The sequence below is a fragment of the Azolla caroliniana genome, unplaced genomic scaffold (assembly GCF_043228905.1).
Source record: "Azolla caroliniana isolate FFs.n. ecotype wild unplaced genomic scaffold, voAzoCaro1.0.p SCAF_3, whole genome shotgun sequence".
NCBI classification, from domain to species: Eukaryota; Viridiplantae; Streptophyta; class Polypodiopsida; order Salviniales; family Salviniaceae; genus Azolla; species Azolla caroliniana.
This window is the reverse complement of record NW_028230438.1, coordinates 22,523,691-22,544,135: the sequence shown is the minus strand read 5'-3', so window position 1 is coordinate 22,544,135 and position 20,445 is coordinate 22,523,691. Positions and strand designations below refer to the sequence as shown.

The following is a 20,445-nucleotide window of genomic DNA, read 5'->3' as shown; positions in this document are numbered from 1 at the left end:
TCTGTTATTTCTAGATTATGGGCTGTATGTTATGTGTTTCGAAAAGCTATAAATGACTACATTAATTAGGGAAGAATAACATCTTCAATATATGTTTTAATTAAACTTGTGAAAGGTAGGTTTGAGGTAATGAAAATGGTAGAACGATCTAATTTATGAAGCTCTTTAGCACAAGATTCTAAATGCAACACCTTGAACTAAAATGTCATGTGTTTAAAGTGTGTGGATATGAAAAGACCGTGTTGTGCCTCAATGTATCTAATAACATGGTCTATAAGGGTATATAGACAAAATGCTAGCTTTATAGGATTTTAAAGGTTGAATGAATGACCTAAATGTTGCTCAAATAGATAAATTAAAGATACATCACACGTTTATGACCAGTTCATTATAAAGAGCTATGTCTATATGATTTTTCTACTATCTTTATTTGTTTCCATTTGAAGCTATACAGCTCCCTATTCCTAGAGCCTATAGAGATATCTTATCAACCTATGTGTAATAGAAGCTGCAGAGTCTAGACTAGTTCCAAAAAGTCTTGAAATTTACTTATTATTTAAAAATATATTAGATTTCTAAGAAATGAATGGGCAAGGATTAGGTAGACCAAATCATCACAAACGAGTAGTGATAACAAGGATTTGAAAACTTGCCACCCTAGCACACGAGTTCAATAAAAGATATTAGTCAAACATTAGTACTCAAATCAATTTCATTTCAAAATATGGTTGTAGGTACATACATAATTTGTTTCCAACATATTGCATTTCTCGGATATTTTAAATGTTTATCATGCTTATATTTTCACATTCTCTTTTTCTATCTCTCTAAAACTAGTACAAAGATATGAAATCCCCTTGGTGGATCTTTTAGAATAGTCTTTATGACAAGGTCAACTCTCAAAGGTGATGCAAGACAAGCTAGCATAAAGTAAACCAAGTTGGATGTATCCAATTGAGGAAACGAGTCTTAGTATAAATCTTGATAAGGATGTGCGATGGTTGTATGTCAATTTATTGGGGCAAAAAATAACTATCTTGTGAATTCCAAATACCATGTTGGGTGAAGCATATTCATGTTGAAATGAACCCAAACTAGGTCGCGAAAACTTTGCATGAGGAGCTTTGATGTTTGGGTAGAAACTCCATTAATTTTGCACAATAGTGGTGTGAGATTTTTTCAGCGTGATAAAAGGCATTGAGAACCAATCAATGAGTAATAAAGGAAGAGGAGGCAAGGAGACTTCCTACCAAAAGGTAAACAAAGAGGGATACAAAGAGGCAAATACACAAAATGTATAGTCCACTCCAAAGCTATGAACATGAGCGCGAGTCTGTGACAGGGGATGACAAAATGTGAACCTCCACCAAGGTTTACTGTGCTATTGGAGGAGGCAAGGCAAACCCACGTATACCAAACAAACAAAGCGCGTGCGCACACACACACACACACACAAATCACGAACTCAACAATTCTAGTGTCCCCCCTAGGGTGTCGGGGAGAACCTTACTCTTGGTGGCCAATCAAGGGTTGGGCAAAACAAAGTGACATTCTCTAAGTTATCGATGATCAAGGTACGTGAGGACGGACAAGCGGTAAGTCTTTCTTGTGTGTGTGTGTGAATGTGGTGTTAGTTATGTCTTGAGCCTATATCATTCATTGCATTACATTCAACTCATCTATCCATCTCTATATCTCTCTCTCTCTCTCATTCATTGTATTACATTACATACATTCAACTCATCTATCCATTCTCTCTCTCTGTGTGTCTCTTTATGGATCTACTATATTTATCTATCTATGCCTACATTTTCCACCAGCAACAGCAGCACCAACACCAGAAGAAGAAGAAGAAGAAGAAGAAGAAGAAGAAGAAGAAGAAAAGCTGGATGAACAACAAGCTCAGGCACAAGAAGCCTAAGAGGAAGGGTCAACCCACCAAGGTACCCACCCCTCTGCTGTCTGTGTATGTGCAATCTCTGTCTGTTTTCTGTCTTAATTTTTGTTTGTGTATCTCTCTCTCTCTCTCTCCCCCCCCCCCCCCCCCCCCCCTATATATATGTATATACATATGTGTGTGTGTGTGTACACTTATATGAGATCTGAAGAGGATCAAGGTACGTTTCACTTTGTTTTTTGCCGTCTCTCATTATTTATCGCCTGGATTTTCTCCCTCAGAATGAGTTCTCTCATGTTTTAATTGAGGCTTTTCTCTTTTAAGAAAGATTTTGAGCTCTCGTTTAAAAAAGTGCATGCGTTTCTTCTACGGGAAAAAATGATCAAAATGCCATTCTGAGTTTTCCACGATTCCTAAGTTTGCCACTCTTGAGTTTTACTGAAACTCGTAAAATGCCACTCTAGTTTACTGTAATTACCCATCTAATTTACTGCAATTTCCACTCTAAGTCTACTGTTCTTTGGGAAAGTGAATTATTTTCGGTCATAGTTGAAGTGTTTTCTGATAATTACCGACCAATTCATCAAATCAGACATCGTTTACTAATAAAAATTTAAGAAACTTCGAATCCTATAAGCTCTTACTTATTAACTGATGAAAATGAATTAAGTTGTTGTGCATTGGGAAGTATGGCAAACTTGAGTTGTGTTTTAGGAATTATAACAAATTTTCGTACGATTTTGAGATTGATAGGTGCTAGGACCACCTTCCCTTAATATATCATTTAACCTAGTGGACATGATTAATTTATCCCCGAAGAAATTATAAGGTTAGACGTTTTGATTCATCACCTAATTAGGAAATCTTCAAATGCCGAGCGCATTCCATCCACTTGTATGATCCAGAAGCCCAAAAGATTAAATATTTTTAAGGAAATGAATGGGAATAAATGCATTTGGATATTGCTAATGTATATTCCATAAACTACGTTTATTTGATGTGTTTGGAAAGTTTCTCTCATCCAGAGAGGTGTTAATGCACTGGCTGGCAGATGATTTAGTTATAGGTTTTGGATCATGCTTGTTCTCAAGCTGATGCCAATGGAAGGTGGCCCTATGGAGAACGATACCTTAGGGAAGAAGCGTACTGCTGACATGGTGGTAAATGGTTGAATTAAAAAAGTGGGGTTAAAACTTAAAGGGTGTTGTGTTGATGTGATGGTAAGTTGTTGGCCGCAAAAAAATTAAGGGTGGTATCATGCCTCTTAGAGAAAGGGGCATGATGCTGGTGTATTAAACGGTTGGCTGGAGAAAAGGGTATCTGAGGTAAAATGAAGCCTTAAGAAAGAAATGTGGTGCTGATCTAGCAGTACATGTTGGTTGCAAAAAAATGTGGCAGTTAAAATTGAAGGCCTAGATTAGGGATACATGGATAAATGCTTGGTTCCAAAAAAGTATCAGTTATTGTAGTTCATGTTTCCAAATTTAAAAAAAAGAAAGTTTCCAACTCGTGGCTGACCAATCATATGTAAAGTTTGTTCTTGTTTTGTACCAACACTTTTCTTTGTCTTTTGACAAAGGGGTTTGCACTTTTATGGACTGAGCCTAAAGGTGTAAACTTAAGATTCTCGAAAAACAGACCGGGTTTGGCAACCAAAAACAATTAAAATTTATAACTGATCTTGTCTTGAACAACAGTACCAGTAACCTTTCTTGGTTCCTTGACAATAAGTAGACTGCTATTATAGTTGAGTATAAGATAATACAAGAAGTAGATGAGATTTGCCACCAGATTATATAGCTCTTAATAGTACACCATATTCCAGATATATAATAGCCCTAGGTTTGCCACATCGTATGGTTAATTAAATAAAGTGGAGGGTCAATAGCATAGCGAGTTCTAAAATATTCTACAGGAGAACCTAAATACTCATGTAAGTATAATATCTTTAATCTATTCTAAAAAAGTCCAACTTAATTAGTCTACTTTGATAAATCTTCCTATTGGCACTCATATTGTATGCAGAGTTAGTCAATTCTTTCCTGATCTTCTCGCTATTCTAAACAAGTTCAAGTGTTGTCGTGATATGGATGCATTCAAAACTATGCCCAAATGATATCTGAACATATTCTTTGGTTCTAAGTGATAGTGAGCTTCAACATGGAGAAAAACCATGATTTTAGAGGAAGAAGAATGATACTTGATGGGGCCATCCACAAGGGTCAGGGTTCAGTCGCTACACCCAATAGGCCATCCACTAGCAAAAGGATATGCTTAAAGCTTCATTAATCCTAACCAACTTAGTCATATATATGTTCCAAGAAGATTTAATGAGGAAAAAAACACATCCTTATGATGAATTGACCCAAAAGAGGAATGCCTGTTTCTGCAGTTGGGGAACCATTGAAATGTAAAAGGTGAAATTTATTGATTAATTCGAATGTAGTTTGTTTTATTAATTTATCCATAGCTCAAAGGTTATTACAACTGTTTCCTTTTATCTGTTTCAGAGTTACTTTTTGACTCTGGAAAGAAATGATTGATGAATACAATGGTTAATTTTTATTTTATTTTGTTCATATAGCTCAAAATGATTGCACTTACACTGTGACTGATCAGGAAGGAAACTAATCAGAACGGAAATGCTAATATTCCTTGTTCTTCACATGTTGTTGTACTTTGTGACCTAACAAAATCAGGTATCTCTGACAAGAAAACCAGACGAAAAAACCATAAGTTATTTTGGGATACAGCTTGAGGTGGTTTTCTTGCATTCTTGAAAATTGAAGAAACGTTTACTCTTGAAGTCATAGGGTGGTTGAAATTATCACAACAGTTTTCAGGTAAGCTGATGTACTCATCCTTCTTTGTTGGGAATATGGAATTAATCATGGAGTGATGGCATTTGTGATTTTCTTCTAAATGTTCTCGCTTCAGGCTGTGCGCGCTCTTAAGGTATGGTCAGCATTCGGAAACGCCGTCACCTCAGTCTTTTGGGTATGTAATATCATGTGAAAGTTGCTAGTATGTTTTTTTTGTAGCTTTTTAATGTAAGTGAGGCCAACAAGTTATTGGTTTGGATGCTTTGAAAAATGCATTTAATCAACTAATGCTAGGACATTGGTGATATTTGCGTTATATTTTGTTGTTATCATTGTGCATTGATAATGGAGATTGAGTTCTCCATATCTCAATGCCTATTTTTAAATTCAAATATTGAAATGTGTTGTGCAGAAAGGCATAAAGTTTTGAGCCAGATTTCTAGAGTACATGGACAACACCCAGAATCCAAAGTTGAAACTTTAGAAGATCCAGGTATAGAGAAAGGCATTATAGAGTCAGAGCAATTCAAATCTGAGCTGAAGCTGGTTAGTGCATTTTGAAGCGAATTATAGATAACATTGATTTAATACGTGGTTTTATTTGTTCTAAGTTGGATGTTTGTGGTATCATTGCATTATGATTGTTAACAACCACCTTAATTTATAGCAAACATTTGGTGATTCCTCCAAGTACCACACACATTTTCAATGAAAATAAATAATTCGGTTTCTATGTGCGCTCTGCTCTTGATTCCTCAATAACAAGATTATTTTTAAAAAATTCTAGGAATATAATAAGTGATTGTAATTATGAATCCAGCATAAATTTTTGTATTGGAAGTATATTTAGAAGTATGCATAATACAGGCACCTCTCATCTTGAGGAATTCATTTGACCATTGACCCTTGAGCTAAGGATAATATTTTATGTACATCAGTCAACATCACAATACCCATCAGAATTAGCATCAACCACAATCACAATAAAAGAGAACCCCACGAGCTGAGAATGACAATAAACTTGCCATGAGCAAGGACACATTTCAGAGGGAAAGTGCAAGTGTTCTTAAAGACGAATAAGTGACTGAAAGAGTTACGAATCCTTTCAATAATGCCAGCCTCTCTTCTTTCTTTCTTTCTTTCTTCTCTAATGTAATGACTTTGATTAGAAACTATTATGAATCAAAGATTAATAATAAGCAATGCATACTAAGATTAAAAAAAGAATATTTTAAGAGTGCTTAACCACATTGAGCTCCCCCAAGTGAATGACAAGAGATGAACATAAAATACCATCAGCGTCCTACTCCACCCAATATTATTTAATGTCGTACCATGGACGTTAAGATGTATGTAGCTGAAACAGATTGCTTGGCCTACCAATAGAGTCTCAGCACCATCTCAAGTTGCTGTAGTGAAGAGGGTAGTTAGTGCTCTTTATATAGCCCAAATCCTTAGGCTCTAAGACAGCCATGTCTTTGCGTGTGTCACAGATCCTTATGGGTTTGCCCCAAGTGCGAAGATGATTGGTTTTCGACGTATCTTACCCTTAAACAATTGAAATTAGCCTTTAGAATTGGTTCCTAAGTTTGTTTATGACAGAAGCAGTGTTGGGGTCTCTTCTGACTAAAAGCTTTACACTTCTAGATAAATTCCATGTAGGAAACTTGAGTAAAGCCAGTATCTTTCTGCATTATTACCCAGACAATTGTGTGTGGGTAATGTAATTCTCCAGAATTTATGAAATTTTATCGACTTCTATGCAGGGGTCATTTTGTCAATGTGGCATAAATTTTTTTGATTGTCAAATGGTTATTTTGTTTATGATGAAATGAACTAAAGTGCATAAATGGTTAAGAGATTGATCGTTTCCTTTTTTTGTTGCAGGCACTCGAATATGAGGTCACTGCATCCGTGATTTCAGAAAATAACTATTCCAAGGATAAACAAAGTAATCTGCAAGGTATATGTTGTAGAAATTGGAAAAGAAGAGTTCTGGTATACATGCTTGATCTTTTACTGATGGGAATCCATATGTTGTTTTCTCTTAGAAATTCAGTTCATACTAAAACAACACGGGTAATTGAAGGGCATTGAATATTTAGATAGATGGTATATTGGGGTGAAGATAAAGAGTGAAAGAAAAGGAAAGTGCCAATTTCCTCAGATTCTATAAGAATCCATCAACATATTATAATGCAATTTTCCTATGCTTGAAAGTATCCTAAGATCTTTGCTAATCCCCTGTTTTTATCTGATCCCTGAGTTCTTGCCATTCTCCTGGTAAGAAATACATCCAAAATTGTAATGAATAGGTAAAGAAAAGATCCTTATATATGGATAGAATTCCTTAAATCTTCTATTCCAGGTCCAACTGAACATGAATCCTCCTTAGGGATGGTCAGTGTTCTCAATAAAATGGAGTCTAATTGTCAATGGATGTTAAATGATCATCTGATGTATATGTATACTTCATTTCTGTATATTTGTGCATGTGTATGTACATATATATAGAGAGATGTGATTTTGCCAGACAGTTGTAGCTTTGTTGGTAAGATTTTTCAGTAAAGATCAGATGTCACGTGCACAATGCCTACATTCTGCAGTGGCATCTAACTGTGTATACATTGAGATTTCAACCTCGTTTGTTGAAACTGGCCTTACCTATAGGGTATATCCCATTCTTTTCAATGTAGGTTTTTGTATCCTCAGGATTAGGGCAGTGCCAATTATGATGCATTCTTTCTGTATAGATATTACATGCCTGTTTCCTGGCCAAAAGAGTAAAACATGGAGAATAAGAAGGGAAACTCTTTTTTTATATGTTTTATGTAGAATGTGAGCTAAAACGAAGGAAGAGACAAAGGAGGCGCCAATCAGGAAATCAAGAGACTTGCATGTTGCGAGGTGTTTATTTCAAGAACATGAAATGGCAAGCTGCAATCAAGGTGGAGAAAAAGCAAATACATTTGGGCACAGTGTCATCCATGGAAGAAGCTGCCCATCTTTATGATCGGTAACTAATTCTCCATCTTTTTATGTTGTCTTTAGCATTGCTAATATAACCTCAAAAATTATGAAAGGTATGTAGAGGCTGTACCTATATGTATGTGTGTGTATAGACTACTAGCAAGTGACTTATGGTGTCTATACTAGGATGTTCACACAACTATCTTGGAAGGTTTTGTCACACTTTACGGCGTTTTAAAGCATAGAAGAGATTTGTTTATTGTGGGTGCACATATCATTCATGTTTCATGCATATTTTATGGATATGAAAGAAATTCATTTGTTACTAATTCATGGATAATGTCTTATATGGCTCTTGAGACAGGGCTGCATACAAATGTGGAAGAGAACCAAACTTTGAACTCTCCGAGGAAGAAAAGCAAGAATTGCAAGGAATGCAATGGGATGAATTCCTTGCTTTAACGAGAAGTGCCATTGCAAACAAAAGTAAGCTAAACCTCTTTCTTTTTGCTATCTTGGTATCGTGAAAAGGTAACTTGAAGTCAATTTGCCCATCACCATCTGTTCATAAATAAGTTACATTTCATCAAGCATAATGTGTTACTATGCAATGCAATACCCCCATATTCTTATAACATAAACATAAATGATGTATGTATATGCGCATAAAAATCCATCTATATTCGCATATAAATCACATACCTAAAGATCCATGAATATAAGTGCATATTAAAAAGCAACATAAATAAGATCCATGTATGTATGCGGACATAAAACAACGCCATCATATACAATGTTGGTAGTGGCAGGGGCCAATTGAAATGTTGTCTTCCTATAAAATTGTCATTGTTCCTCATAATTTCATATTATTTCAATCCATGAAAAGGAACTCAACTGGTTAGTAAAAACGATGTGTTTGCAGCTATGATATGCACCAAAAGGAACCATCACTAACCACAAATAAATTCTCTTCACTGTGTTTGTTTATCTTATTATGCCCCATTTGATTGAAATTTGTCTATTTATCATTTTTCTCCGTCAAAAGATATTATATTAATAGTGTCTCGTTGGCAGAGAGGCAGAAGAAAATAGACACACGTGTAAAACGAAAGCAATCAATGGAGTTCAGTGTGAGCAGCCCATGACTATAAATAGGTCAAACTGTATGTACCATACCATTTAATACTTCTTTTTCGTTAAGGGCTAAATTTGGTCCGCATGAAAAAAGACTAAGAAAAACAAAATAGAAGTAAATGTATATTCCTTATTCAATTTAAAACATGAGAGAGAAGAAGCCTTCTTATGCGTTCACGATGTTTAGGAGATATTGAATGTGTTACTCGTGCATTTGCGAGAACTGCCAAATTGTATATAGCAGGTAATTATATTCAATATGAGCATGTGAAATTAAATGTGCCATTGGATGTGTACTGGTAAAGAATCTCTTCCCTTCATATTGTGTGTCTATGTTAAGACAAGACTATAATCTACATTAGATGCATAATAATGTGTGTATGTCTATCTGTAAATATTAATATTAAAAGCATAATGATATGTATGTGTAAATATTAATACATACATGTTTGCAACTCTAGTGTACCATAATTAATTCAAGTTTCACTAAAGCAACAGAATGTTATGAAGTAGTATCTGAATGTTGTCTACTACAAGATATGGTACTACAAGATATATGAGACACTTGAGAAACTTGATGACCCTTCATAAATAATTAAGGCAACTACTTATCTATCTTCAATGTCCCAAAAAGGATTGTTGAAATCATTGATGGTATTGATGTTAAGGGAAAAACACATGTCTTCTTACAATTATTTTTTGTAAGTTTTGGATAAAAGATGATTACATATTTTGGTGTAGTGTGGGGGACATTTACATGGAACCTTGAGACTTTGATTGAGGTGTTATTCCACTTCAATGAACAAGGATCGAAGACGTTTAACTGTTTTAGATTATTTTGAAATAGGGGTTTAGATTATTTTGAAATACTCCACTTTCCTAGAATCATAATGGATATGTAACAGAATACTAGAAAGAGAAGTCTTTTGCTGTTAATTACAACATGTTAAGGTAAGGTCGAGTGATCAAAATGCTACTCTAATATGCCAAAACTCTATTGAACTTCACCAATGTACATAAAAGATTTGGGACCCAATATTAATTTATTGTCATATCTATGTTTCACAATTCTTTATTCACCAACTTGGCTAACTAATGTGTCGGGTTAGCATATGAAGCTATAATGAAAAGTGCATTTCTCACATATTCTTGTTGGCATCATGTGCTTTTAGGAAATCCATTGGCATAACACTTTTTTTGCACATCAATGCATGTAGGTGCCTGCCTGCTCATGATCATCACCCACCATTGTTTATTTGATTAGAGCTCACATTCTACATTAAAGTAATAACTTTTGTTCAACTTGACCTATTCTTCCATTAGGACCATTATCTTGGTTGTGATGTGTATTCTAAATTGCAGCATTCATCAATAACTTTTTAAAATCTTGAACATCTAGAGTAACTAACCAACCTTGTAGTTGTGCAATCTATTTTTGGTCAAACTACTATGAATAAAAAAGAGGTGGGCAAGTATGGAAAATCACTTCGCATACTTCCATGCTCAATTACAAAGAATCTAGCCTTATGGAATGAGACCAATAGCATCATATTAAAAAGCATGAAAGGAAGTACATGACTTGGTTGGTTACTAATTCAAAGGATTTCAAAATCCAATCACGTAAATAAATGTAGCAATGGTAAATATTTTGAATGTCTTGACAGTGTGAAATTCTACCATTACATTTTTTAACGTAGACTTTAATAGAGCACCTTTATACGCTAGTTGAGATGATGCAACAAAAGGCAAAGGTCCAAAATGCTGAGACACTAGTATGGAGATACAATATTTACTTTGAACAAGTTAGATAAATAAAGAAGGGAAACTATTTATTGTTTATGTCCAAAACTTTGCAATCAAAACAAGATCTTTGTTCCACTTAGTTCAATGTATCTATGTACATATACTTTGCTCTATATTTTGTAGAACCTTTGTTCTTGAATCAATTCTTGCAAGTTGCAATATAACATATCAAACAATACCATGATCAATGTGCTACACAGGGAAAACTAAATTTGGTTTGTCTTTGTAGAACTTTTGTTGTTGAAACAATTATTGTAATACAACAATACAATATATCAAACATTACCATGACCAATATATGCTAAGCAAGGAAAACTAAAGTTGGTTTGTCTCGCTACCAATAGTAAAGGAACAAAAACCATCCATTGCCTATGTTGGAGGCCTTTTGATTGACTAAGTCAAGCCTAGACAAAGAGCATTCATCTACACCCAACCATTGTACTAGGCAGGTGGAACACCAAACAATGAAAATAGAAACTTTTTGCCAATCTAGGAATTTGAGAAGGTTATGATTGAAAGCAATGTATATTGGTTGGAGGCAAAGTATATTGGTACATGAAATTAATGTGCCAACAAGAATATGGGATGTAGACAAAAACACGAGAGAATTTACAAATATGCAATAGAGTTGAGAAACAAAATAATGTAAGCATGCATTATTGATTGGATTCATTCAAATATTGTCTTGTTTGAGAGAGGGGATATCTTGTGTAGGCACTAGGGTAGTTGGATTGCTATTCTTTATTGACCATATATAGGCATTCACTAACCCACCACATTAAATCAAATACCTTTTCTTTCCAATTCTCATCTCTAATCAATCACCTTCAATTGTGCAAAAATGGTGAACTTGTGGACACCATCAATGGGTCTATCTATGTTTGACTATGAACACGGAGAGAAACCAATGATGTCATGGGATTCTAATTATGATTCAAAGTTAATTATAATTATGGGTACGCCTTGTAGCTTGAAGTACATGTAGCTCCCTGTGGGCATCACAAGGTGTGGACGCCCAAAGATGCACAAGGTATAGAAAGAAATCAAAATCACAAGTTAACTCAATGGAAACAAGCACACAACAAAGGGCATTCCTCTCCATTAATGGTAGTAGTATTTGATGGCCATCCACTTGTTCAAGGCCTTTGAAAATCCCATATGACAAGACATGTATAAATATTTTGAAAGTCATATTATGACTAGGGAACAAAAAACTGTAACACATCAACATGGATAGGGAGAAATATGTTTCTAGCCCATCCAGAAGTAACATGTCATGTGCCCATTCAAAACAAAACATTTGACATAATCGATACAAACTATCCATAATTGTGTGATTATTATAATCTACAACGTAGCTTCCTAGCTAGTAGCAAGAAAAAATGATGATTTTCTATCCCCTTCATTAAAAATAAACGCAACATGTACCAAACATTTTATCCTTTCATGATTCCCCAAGTCCTCAATCCCACTAGTGGATAGCTTAATTAATTTTTTTTATAAATTATTTGAAAATTGAAATATGTTATCTATATATATATCTTAAGCAATTAAAAAGATTTGGACCAAAATTGACTCATTAGAATGCAAAACTCTTGTTTTGGTTTTTGCTGATGTGCTCGTGAACAATAAAGTTTGAAGATGCACGCTAGCATATTGCTTGTAATTAGGAACATCTCAAACAATTATTTAAGCTTCCCATTTATCATTCCTGAATAATACATTGATTTTATATATGCATTTCATACTATATTGTGGGGTCGCATGGTAAAACCACAGGGCAAAACCCCTCACCTATCCCAAGTAGCTATAACAAGGGTTAGGGGAGTTATACCATGGTTTCGTTAGTTATACCATAGTTTAGTAAAAGGTTAGTTAGAGGGAACTAGATGAGTAACTATAAGTGTGCCAAGATAACTGAATGTATCTTGGAATGTACTACCAAACACTATAAAAGGATTTAGATGGAATGGAAAAGGAAAGAAGAGTTTGAGGCATTTTACACACTTTGGTGGAGAAGACATGCAACACTCAAGACACCAAATCAAGAGATAACTGAAATAAAACAAGACGCTACCCCAACACAACAAGACGCAAGAACAAGAAGTCGAAACCAACATACATTATATGGCATCCCCAATACAGAACAACGGTGCAACAGAATGCATCGACATGAATCCAGAATTTCTGCAACAACACTAAGAAAACCGTCAAACTTTCCAAATAGATAAACTAATACAAGGGGTATCTAACATCGTAGTACAATCAAATTTGACTAATCAGGCCATGCTATCTTTTTTCTCTTCGTAGATAGATAGGCACAGTAATTGTCCAGATCCATGAGTACGACCTAAATCCTTCTCTGGTCTACTGTCTAAGGACATCCTTTCTTGGCACGATCATTTTGAAATGGTGGCAAGCTATCATCAGTGGACCGAAACACGGAAAGCACTAGAGATGCGAACATTGTTGGAGGGCATCGTAGCAACATGGTTCATACAACAATTAGAGGAGGCCAAGAACAATTTGTCGATACTTAAATCCCTCATGATCGGGAATTTCGCAAACCATGACTCAACTCAGACGGCCCTGCAACAACTAGAGACAGTCAAACAACAACAACATGAGCTAGTAACACAATTTGCTATCCGATTACAACAATTACTTACTCGCGCAAATCCAACAATGCCAGAAATGATGAAGCTATTCTTCTTATGGCCACGTATATATCGTCAAGTGCGCGACCAAGGCCCCAAAACATTTCAGGAAGCCATCCTCATTGCACAACGCATTGAAGCAACAACACAAACAGAACTCCAAATGACCTGGTCATCCAATGTCAATTTCGACAAGTAGTACAATAGCAACGTCACACCAATGGAAGTTGATGTCCATAACACTAAACTACATGCAAGGACCCTGCCAACTGTGATGCACAAGGAAGACCTAAGTGTTTTTTTTGGCAATAACTATGGGCATGTAAAGAAACACTGTCGGAAATGGAACAATCAAACACAAAAGCAGAATGTGCAAGTACATTTGGTTGAGAATAGTTACCGGGCCGACTTGTCGGAAAACTGAGTCACGGGGTGTTGAAGGGAGCACTACCCCTGCACATACAAGCATCCACATCCTTAAGTTCTCCTGTGTGCATGGACATGGTCACAATGCTCAATAGCCCACACGAAGTTATCTTCGATTCCGATAGTAGCATATCTTCCATCATCCAAGATTTGGTCGATCGCCACAATCCTACAACCTCCAAAGCCCCCCCCCCCCCCCCCCCCCCCCGTCAAAGTGTTGTTCGGCGATCACCAACACCTATATAAGTCCAACACCACAACCGTCTGCACACTCAAGCTTGGCCCCACCACAATCACACACACCTTTTACGTACTTCCACATCAATTGTTCCCACTCACACTTGGATGTGATTGGTTCATCCAGAGCAAGGCCCAACTAGATTTCCATATGCATCACCTCACATTACCACAAGCAAGGCCAGTTCCTCTCTTCACAAGCAAATGCAACCAACAAATCAGTAATGCACCGGTAACATTAAGCAAGGAGGTTTGACTAAACGATGTCCAAAAGGTTTTAGCTCAATACCCTGAGCTAATCAACTCATCTGACAACCCCACTACAGTCTCATTCCAAGTCCAACATGTCATCAACACAAGGATCGCAACACCTGTCCGGACAACAACAAGATGACATTCTCCTTTAGATCATGCACACATTGACCAAGCAGTGAATGAGATGCTTCAAAAGGGGATCACCTCACCCTCACATAATGATTGGGTATCAGAGCCACACATGGTCAAAAGAGGATGACGACACATACCGATTTTGTGTTGACTTTTGCAAGCTCAATCAAGTCACCATCCATGACCTTTATCCTCTGTCGTGAATCAATGATCTCTTGGACCAGTTGGGATGCTCGACGTACTTCACCTCTATCGATCTTGCCGCCGAATATTGGCAGATTCCAATGGACCCAAGAGATGCACATAAGACAACTTTCAGAACACAAAGAGGCCTATTCCAATTCAACACGATGCCATTTGGCTGGTCCGATGCAGGCAACACATTTTAGCGGATGGCAAATTCAATATTCGCAGACCTTATCTCTAAAGGTACAATCCTTGTATACTTGGATGACATTCTAATTCATACTTCCACGTAGCCACACAGTTCTACAACGAATACAACAACACAATCTGAAATTACAGTAGAAGAAATGCAGATGAGGTAGCACCCAACTAAAGTTTTTGGGCTACATAATTTCTACCGAAGGCCTATAGAAGACCGAGGTTGTCAAGGTCAAAATAGACCACCAACCCCTAATTCATCTAATTAACAAGCCCCAACCACCAGGTCGCCTATTAAGATGGGCAATGGCTTTACAGGAATATCGGTTCACATTGACTTATAAAAAAGGAGTCCAATATCTTATCGTCGATGATTTATCAAGTGTAGAAACACAATGTGTTCAATTCCATCCTATGCTAGTCCAAATGCCCACAACGATGGCCCAAATAGCAACCCTACAATATCTTATCGTCGATGGTTTGTCAAGGGTAGAAACACAATGTGTTCAATTCCATCCTACACTAGTCCAAATGCCCACAACAATGGCCCAAATAGCAACCCTACAACAAGCCGATGAGCAAATACGACAAATCACCCATGAGATCCAGTTGACAACATGCAAAAAGGTACACACACATTTCCAATTGCAAAACAATGTCTTATACTTTATACAAACAGGGAAAGAGCCACGGATCTACATACAAAATAGCTTGCGGAATTTATATTTGAATTTTTTTCACGATCACCCGATGTCTGGCCACCTCCGATTCCTCAAGGTGTTGTACAAGATCCGTCTTCGGTATTATTGGCCGCAAATGCGTACAACGATGGCAACCTACATCAAACAATACCACTCATGTCAACAGATTAAACCACCTCATTCCAACGACGGCCTACTCTAGTCTATTACCGTCTTTTCCCGAATATCATCGACCCTTTTCCCAAATCCTAGGCATGAAACATGTATATCTTAGTCATCTTCGAATACTTGACGCAATGGACCGAAGCCGCCGCAATTCCAGATGCACATGCCGTCACCATAGCAACAAAGTTGATGGAGCGGATTGTTTTCCCACATGGCTGTCCAGGTCGCATCCTATCAGATAAAGGACTGCAATTTAGTGGAGAGGTATTGCAAGCATTAGCCACACAGTTAGGCATTCAACCGATATTTACCTCCCCATATCATCCCTAGATGAACAGATTAATAGAACGGATGAACAAGACGATTAAACAACAACTTGCCACATTCATCGACCCATTACACACAACGTGGGACTTGATCCTACCCTTCATCACACACGCATATGACACCTTGGTGCAATCCTTGACTCGAATCAGCCCTTTCCGAACACTATATGGGCAAGACCCCCGCTTACCCCCCGACATCAAGGTGGATCTACCCAACAAAAATACTTGAGCCGATACAACGGATTGGTGGTTACATTTGCAACAGGTTCAACCTATCTTACGATTGAACATACACAAGAATCTACAACTAGCTTAGTCACGACAAAAGTGGTGCTATGATAAAGGCCGCTGCGAGATAAAGTACGCAACAGGAGCAAAGGTCCTAGTCTATTTACTGATCCGGTGCCGAGGACTCAGTGAATCAATGATGTATCGATGGATTGTCCCTTTTACGGTCATCCGATCAATGAAGGCCAACACTTATTATTCCCTCTGTCGAGATGCCATGGACAAATGACCTATGTGCATGTTGTCGCGGAATTCCGCGAGTACGTGTAGGATCATAGACGGGACCGTGAGGGCCCTGGACCGAGGAGTAAAGGGAGAAGAAGACCCCAGAAAGAAGAAGGTAAGTCATCTTCCATTCCGTGCAAAGGTGTTTCTTTGGCGTGCCATAGTTGGTGGGTTGCCTTTGGCGATGGCCTTAAAACGAAGTCATATTTCGAATGGGACATGTTTTTTCTGTACGGTGGCTGAAGAAGATGCTAGACATAGGTTTATTACATGTTCGGTAGCTAAGGCCATTTGGGTGATTATGTCACAAATTTGGGCATCGATAACAGGAAATATTTTGTCACCTTATAAATGGGTTTTTATGGATGAGGATAAAGTTATGCCCACACCATCATATAAGGTGGTTTTTGATTACCTTAGATATTGGGGGATGTGGTTTAATTGGACCATGAGAAATGAGTTCTTGTTTGATGGACTTGATGGGATAGCACAACAAATCCGTAGGATGAAAGGGAAATTGATTTGGTAATTTTCACAACTATGTTGTATGGGGATCTTGTCCCAAGAGGAGATAGACTTATGTCATCTAGTTTTACAATACTTGAGAGGGTTTCCCTTGCACTATCACTATTTATAAAGTAGTGAAGATAGCAAGGGGTGTATTATAATTTTGTTTTAATAACAAACATTGATTTACGAAAGAAGAAGAAGAAGGTAAGTAGATGTCAAACGGAAAGATTAGATTGCGAAACAGAGTACAATCGGCTTGGCTGGAAAACAGAGCTGTAAACTTGACGAACAAAACCCGCACACAGACACCCAGACACTGCGGGGAGCCTCTGTCGGGAGTACACAGGCTTCTTGTGCAAGGAGAGGCGTCGAACCGAATCAAGCACAAAACAGAGAGTAAGAAAGACAAAGAATGAGCACTTGATCCCCAAACTGACACCACCTCGTCCTCCTAAAATCTACCCCCTTCCTTAGTCCTCTCTCGCTCCTTTTATAGGCCATGGAGAGAGTGGGCTGTTACATCAAGTAGTTAAATTGGCCGCTTTGGATAGAGATTTTCCTTGATCTCCTCGCGTCAAACTCCCATATTCCACTCTATCCATGCGGAACTTTAAAGTACCTATTGAAATTCCTAGTCCCTAGCACCTACTAGCCCTACGCTATTTACATGTGTCCATACATAAATGCATATTTGAGTGCATCAACGCACACCCTCGTTCACCTGCATTCGGACCCCCTTTTCCTCTAGCAGTCGTAATCCTCCACGACATCCGCCCCTACCAAACCGCACATCCACCAGTATGTGCCGAGAGAAGGAAGGAGGAAATTCTGGTTTCTCTTTACTCGTCGTCCACCCTCGAATCGGCGACCTCCGGGTTCGCCATCCTTGCTCTCGTACTATGGATCCGACTCCTCCTCGTGCCGCTTCTTGAAGGACTTAATCTGCTTCACTGCAACTGGTACCGCTATCCTTGTTCCCTCGAACTCCGCAAGATGGTATGTGGCATTGTTGTTTGCGCTCGTCACCACGTAGGGCCCAAACCATCTTCGCGCAAATTTCCACGTGGCCTTGTGCTAGTTGTCAAGGCTACTGTCGTAGACCAACACCTAGTCGCCTTCTTCGATCTTCCTCGGTCGTAGCCGGTGCGTTCATCGAACCGGTCCTTGTTCCTCACCCGTACCGCGTGCAATTTTGTCTTTGCCCTCTACATGTCCTCTGCACTCCGCTTGAGTTGCTAAATCCTCACTACCAGCAGCTCCTCTCGGTGCATCTTGCTCGTCCAATTGATCGCCGCCCACGAAGATATCGTCCGCTCCATCGACATGATCGAGTTTTGCCCGTACATGAGTTCCGTCGACATGTACCCAGTCACCGAACTATGCGTTGTCCGGTCCGCCCGTAACGCGTAAGGTAGAAGCCGGTGGCCAATTCCCGACCTGTCACTTGCATGCCCGTATCAGCGCCTTTACGAGTGGGCCGTGTCCGTGCTCCACCTTCCCGTTTGCTTCCGGATTGTACGTCGTAGTCAAAGAGAGCTTAATCCCTAACCGTTTGAACCGCTCTTCGGCTTCGCGCATATCCAGCTCCCCTCGGTCGGCCACAATCTTACCCACGTACCTATATCGGCAAACCACCTGTTCGATTAGGAACCGGCACACGGCCGTAGTCGTCTTGTTCTACAGTGCCCAACCTTCCACTTGGTTCGTTAGATCCTCCCATGCAAGCAACAAGTATCGCATTTGCCCAACCCCCATTGACATCGTAACTAAGTCTACCATCCACTTGAAATGAACGGTCGGCGGGTAGATCGGGTGTAACTCGTCCTTTTTTAAGATTGCTTAAAGTGTGCGGCACTGCCACTTTCGTAGAATGTCAAAAAGTGGTGCACGCCACGATACATTCCTGGTTTATAGGTCATGGAGAGAGTGGGTTGTTACATCAGGTAGTTAAACCGGCCGCTTCAAACAGAGATTTTCCTCGATCTCCTCGCGTCAAACTCCCATATTCTACTCTATCCGTGGGGAACTTTAAAGTACCTATTGAATCCTAGTCCTTAGCACCTACTAGCCCTACACTATTTACGTGTGTCAATACATAAAGGCATATTTGAGTGCATCAACGCACACCCTCGTTCACACGTATTCAAACCCCATTTTCCTCTAGTAGCCGGAATTCTCCGCGATAACGTGATACGGATGAAGCCATATGTCACAACTCAAGCATCACAAGAAGCAACTCACCACGATGTCTCCTTTGATGATGAGAAAACCCTTCAAACATAGCCAACCAGCAGGAAGAACTAGAGCCATCATCGAATATGAGCAACTGAGACGCTATCTACAATGGAAATGCGTCAGATGTAGCCCCCATAGCAACAGAGTAGAGGCACCATCAAGCACAATAGACATACTCTGGTTTTTTGAAGGGGGGAGTTGTGGGATCGCGTGGTAAACCATAGGGCACCCTCACCTAACCCAAGTAGTTATAACCAAGGTTAGGGGAGTTATACCATAGTTTATTAAAAGGTTAGTTAGAGGTAACTAGATGAGTAAATATACGTGTGCCAAGATAATTGAATGTATCTTGGAATGTACTACCAAACTCTATAAAAGGATTTAGATGGAGCAGAAAAGGAAAGAAGAGTTTGATGCATTTTACAATATCTTTAATTGGAAATTTTATTTAATAAAGGTAGTTGCATAATTGTCATTAACATTAACAGCTTTGCACATCATTACATGGACATTGCATTCAATGTGTTAAAGGTGAAAATGTGCACATGATTACTTTATGTAAATTGTGTTTGCATGACATTGAATTATTGTGTTATGTGATCAATTATTGCAAAGTTCTTTTGCTCATAGAACTATGATAATGATTTGGACAATTTATTGCATACATGAGAGGGTGGTTACAAGTGTTGTGCAATCATCCCACGAAATATTTATGTGAATTGTGTTTGCATGACATTGAATTATTGTGTTATGTGATCAATTATTGCAAAGTTTGTTTGCTCATAGAACTATGATAATGATTTGGACAATTTACTGCATACATGAGAGGGTGGTTACAAGTGTTGTGCAATCATCCCAGGAAAGATTTATGTAAATTGTGTTTGCATGACATTGAATTATTGTGTCATGTGATCAATTGTTGCGAAGTTCTTTTACTCATAGAACTATGATGAAATTGTTTTAAAAATAATCACATACATCAATATAACATGATCTAGGGCAATCTTTCCCATGGATAATGAAGCTTCAAAGAAGAGTGCATGTTGCCACTGTCATTAGTTGCATGTGGAGAAGAGGTTTCTTAAAGTGCGTGAAATGAAAACCAAATCTCTTATAAAAATTTAAGTTTATTGATGTATGCATGGTCATCACTACACCAAATGCTACCAATTTTGAAGAGGTTGTGTGAAGCCAATGGAAATGTATGAAGATTTGGACCATGGCATTGATCAACAAATATGTCATGACATGTATTGTAGAAAATATCAGACTTGTAGA

The 20,445-nt window shown here is 38.1% G+C and overlaps 1 protein-coding gene across 2 annotated transcripts; it reads left to right on the top strand.

Moving 5' to 3' along the window:
• Positions 1-1,818: 1,818 nt before the first annotated feature.
• Positions 1,819-8,998, top strand: LOC147866648 (ethylene-responsive transcription factor-like protein At4g13040). Of its 2 annotated transcripts, XM_087317101.1 has the most exons (8): positions 1,819-1,943; positions 4,597-4,740; positions 4,835-4,894; positions 5,132-5,265; positions 6,607-6,682; positions 7,555-7,735; positions 8,054-8,175; positions 8,764-8,998. In XM_087317101.1, the coding sequence occupies exons 3-8, from the start codon at positions 4,855-4,857 to the stop codon at positions 8,832-8,834; spliced, it is 624 nt and encodes a 207-aa protein (XP_087173227.1). In that variant the 5' UTR covers positions 1,819-1,943; positions 4,597-4,740; positions 4,835-4,854; the 3' UTR covers positions 8,835-8,998. The 2 variants fall into 2 exon arrangements, with proteins under 2 accessions (XP_087173227.1, XP_087173226.1); XM_087317100.1 differs by lacking the exon at positions 1,819-1,943 and having other exon boundaries at positions 4,394-4,740.
• Positions 8,999-20,445: the final 11,447 nt, after the last annotated feature.

Bases quoted from the DNA above. Each gene is read 5' to 3' on its own strand.
- LOC147866648 (XM_087317101.1), top strand. From the start codon at position 4,855: ATGGTCAGCATTCGGAAACGCCGTCACCTCAGTCTTTTGG. The intron at 5,266-6,606 runs GTTAGTGCATTT...TTTTTGTTGCAG, and splicing joins TCAAATCTGAGCTGAAGCTG to GCACTCGAATATGAGGTCAC. The intron at 7,736-8,053 runs GTAACTAATTCT...CTCTTGAGACAG, and splicing joins GCTGCCCATCTTTATGATCG to GGCTGCATACAAATGTGGAA.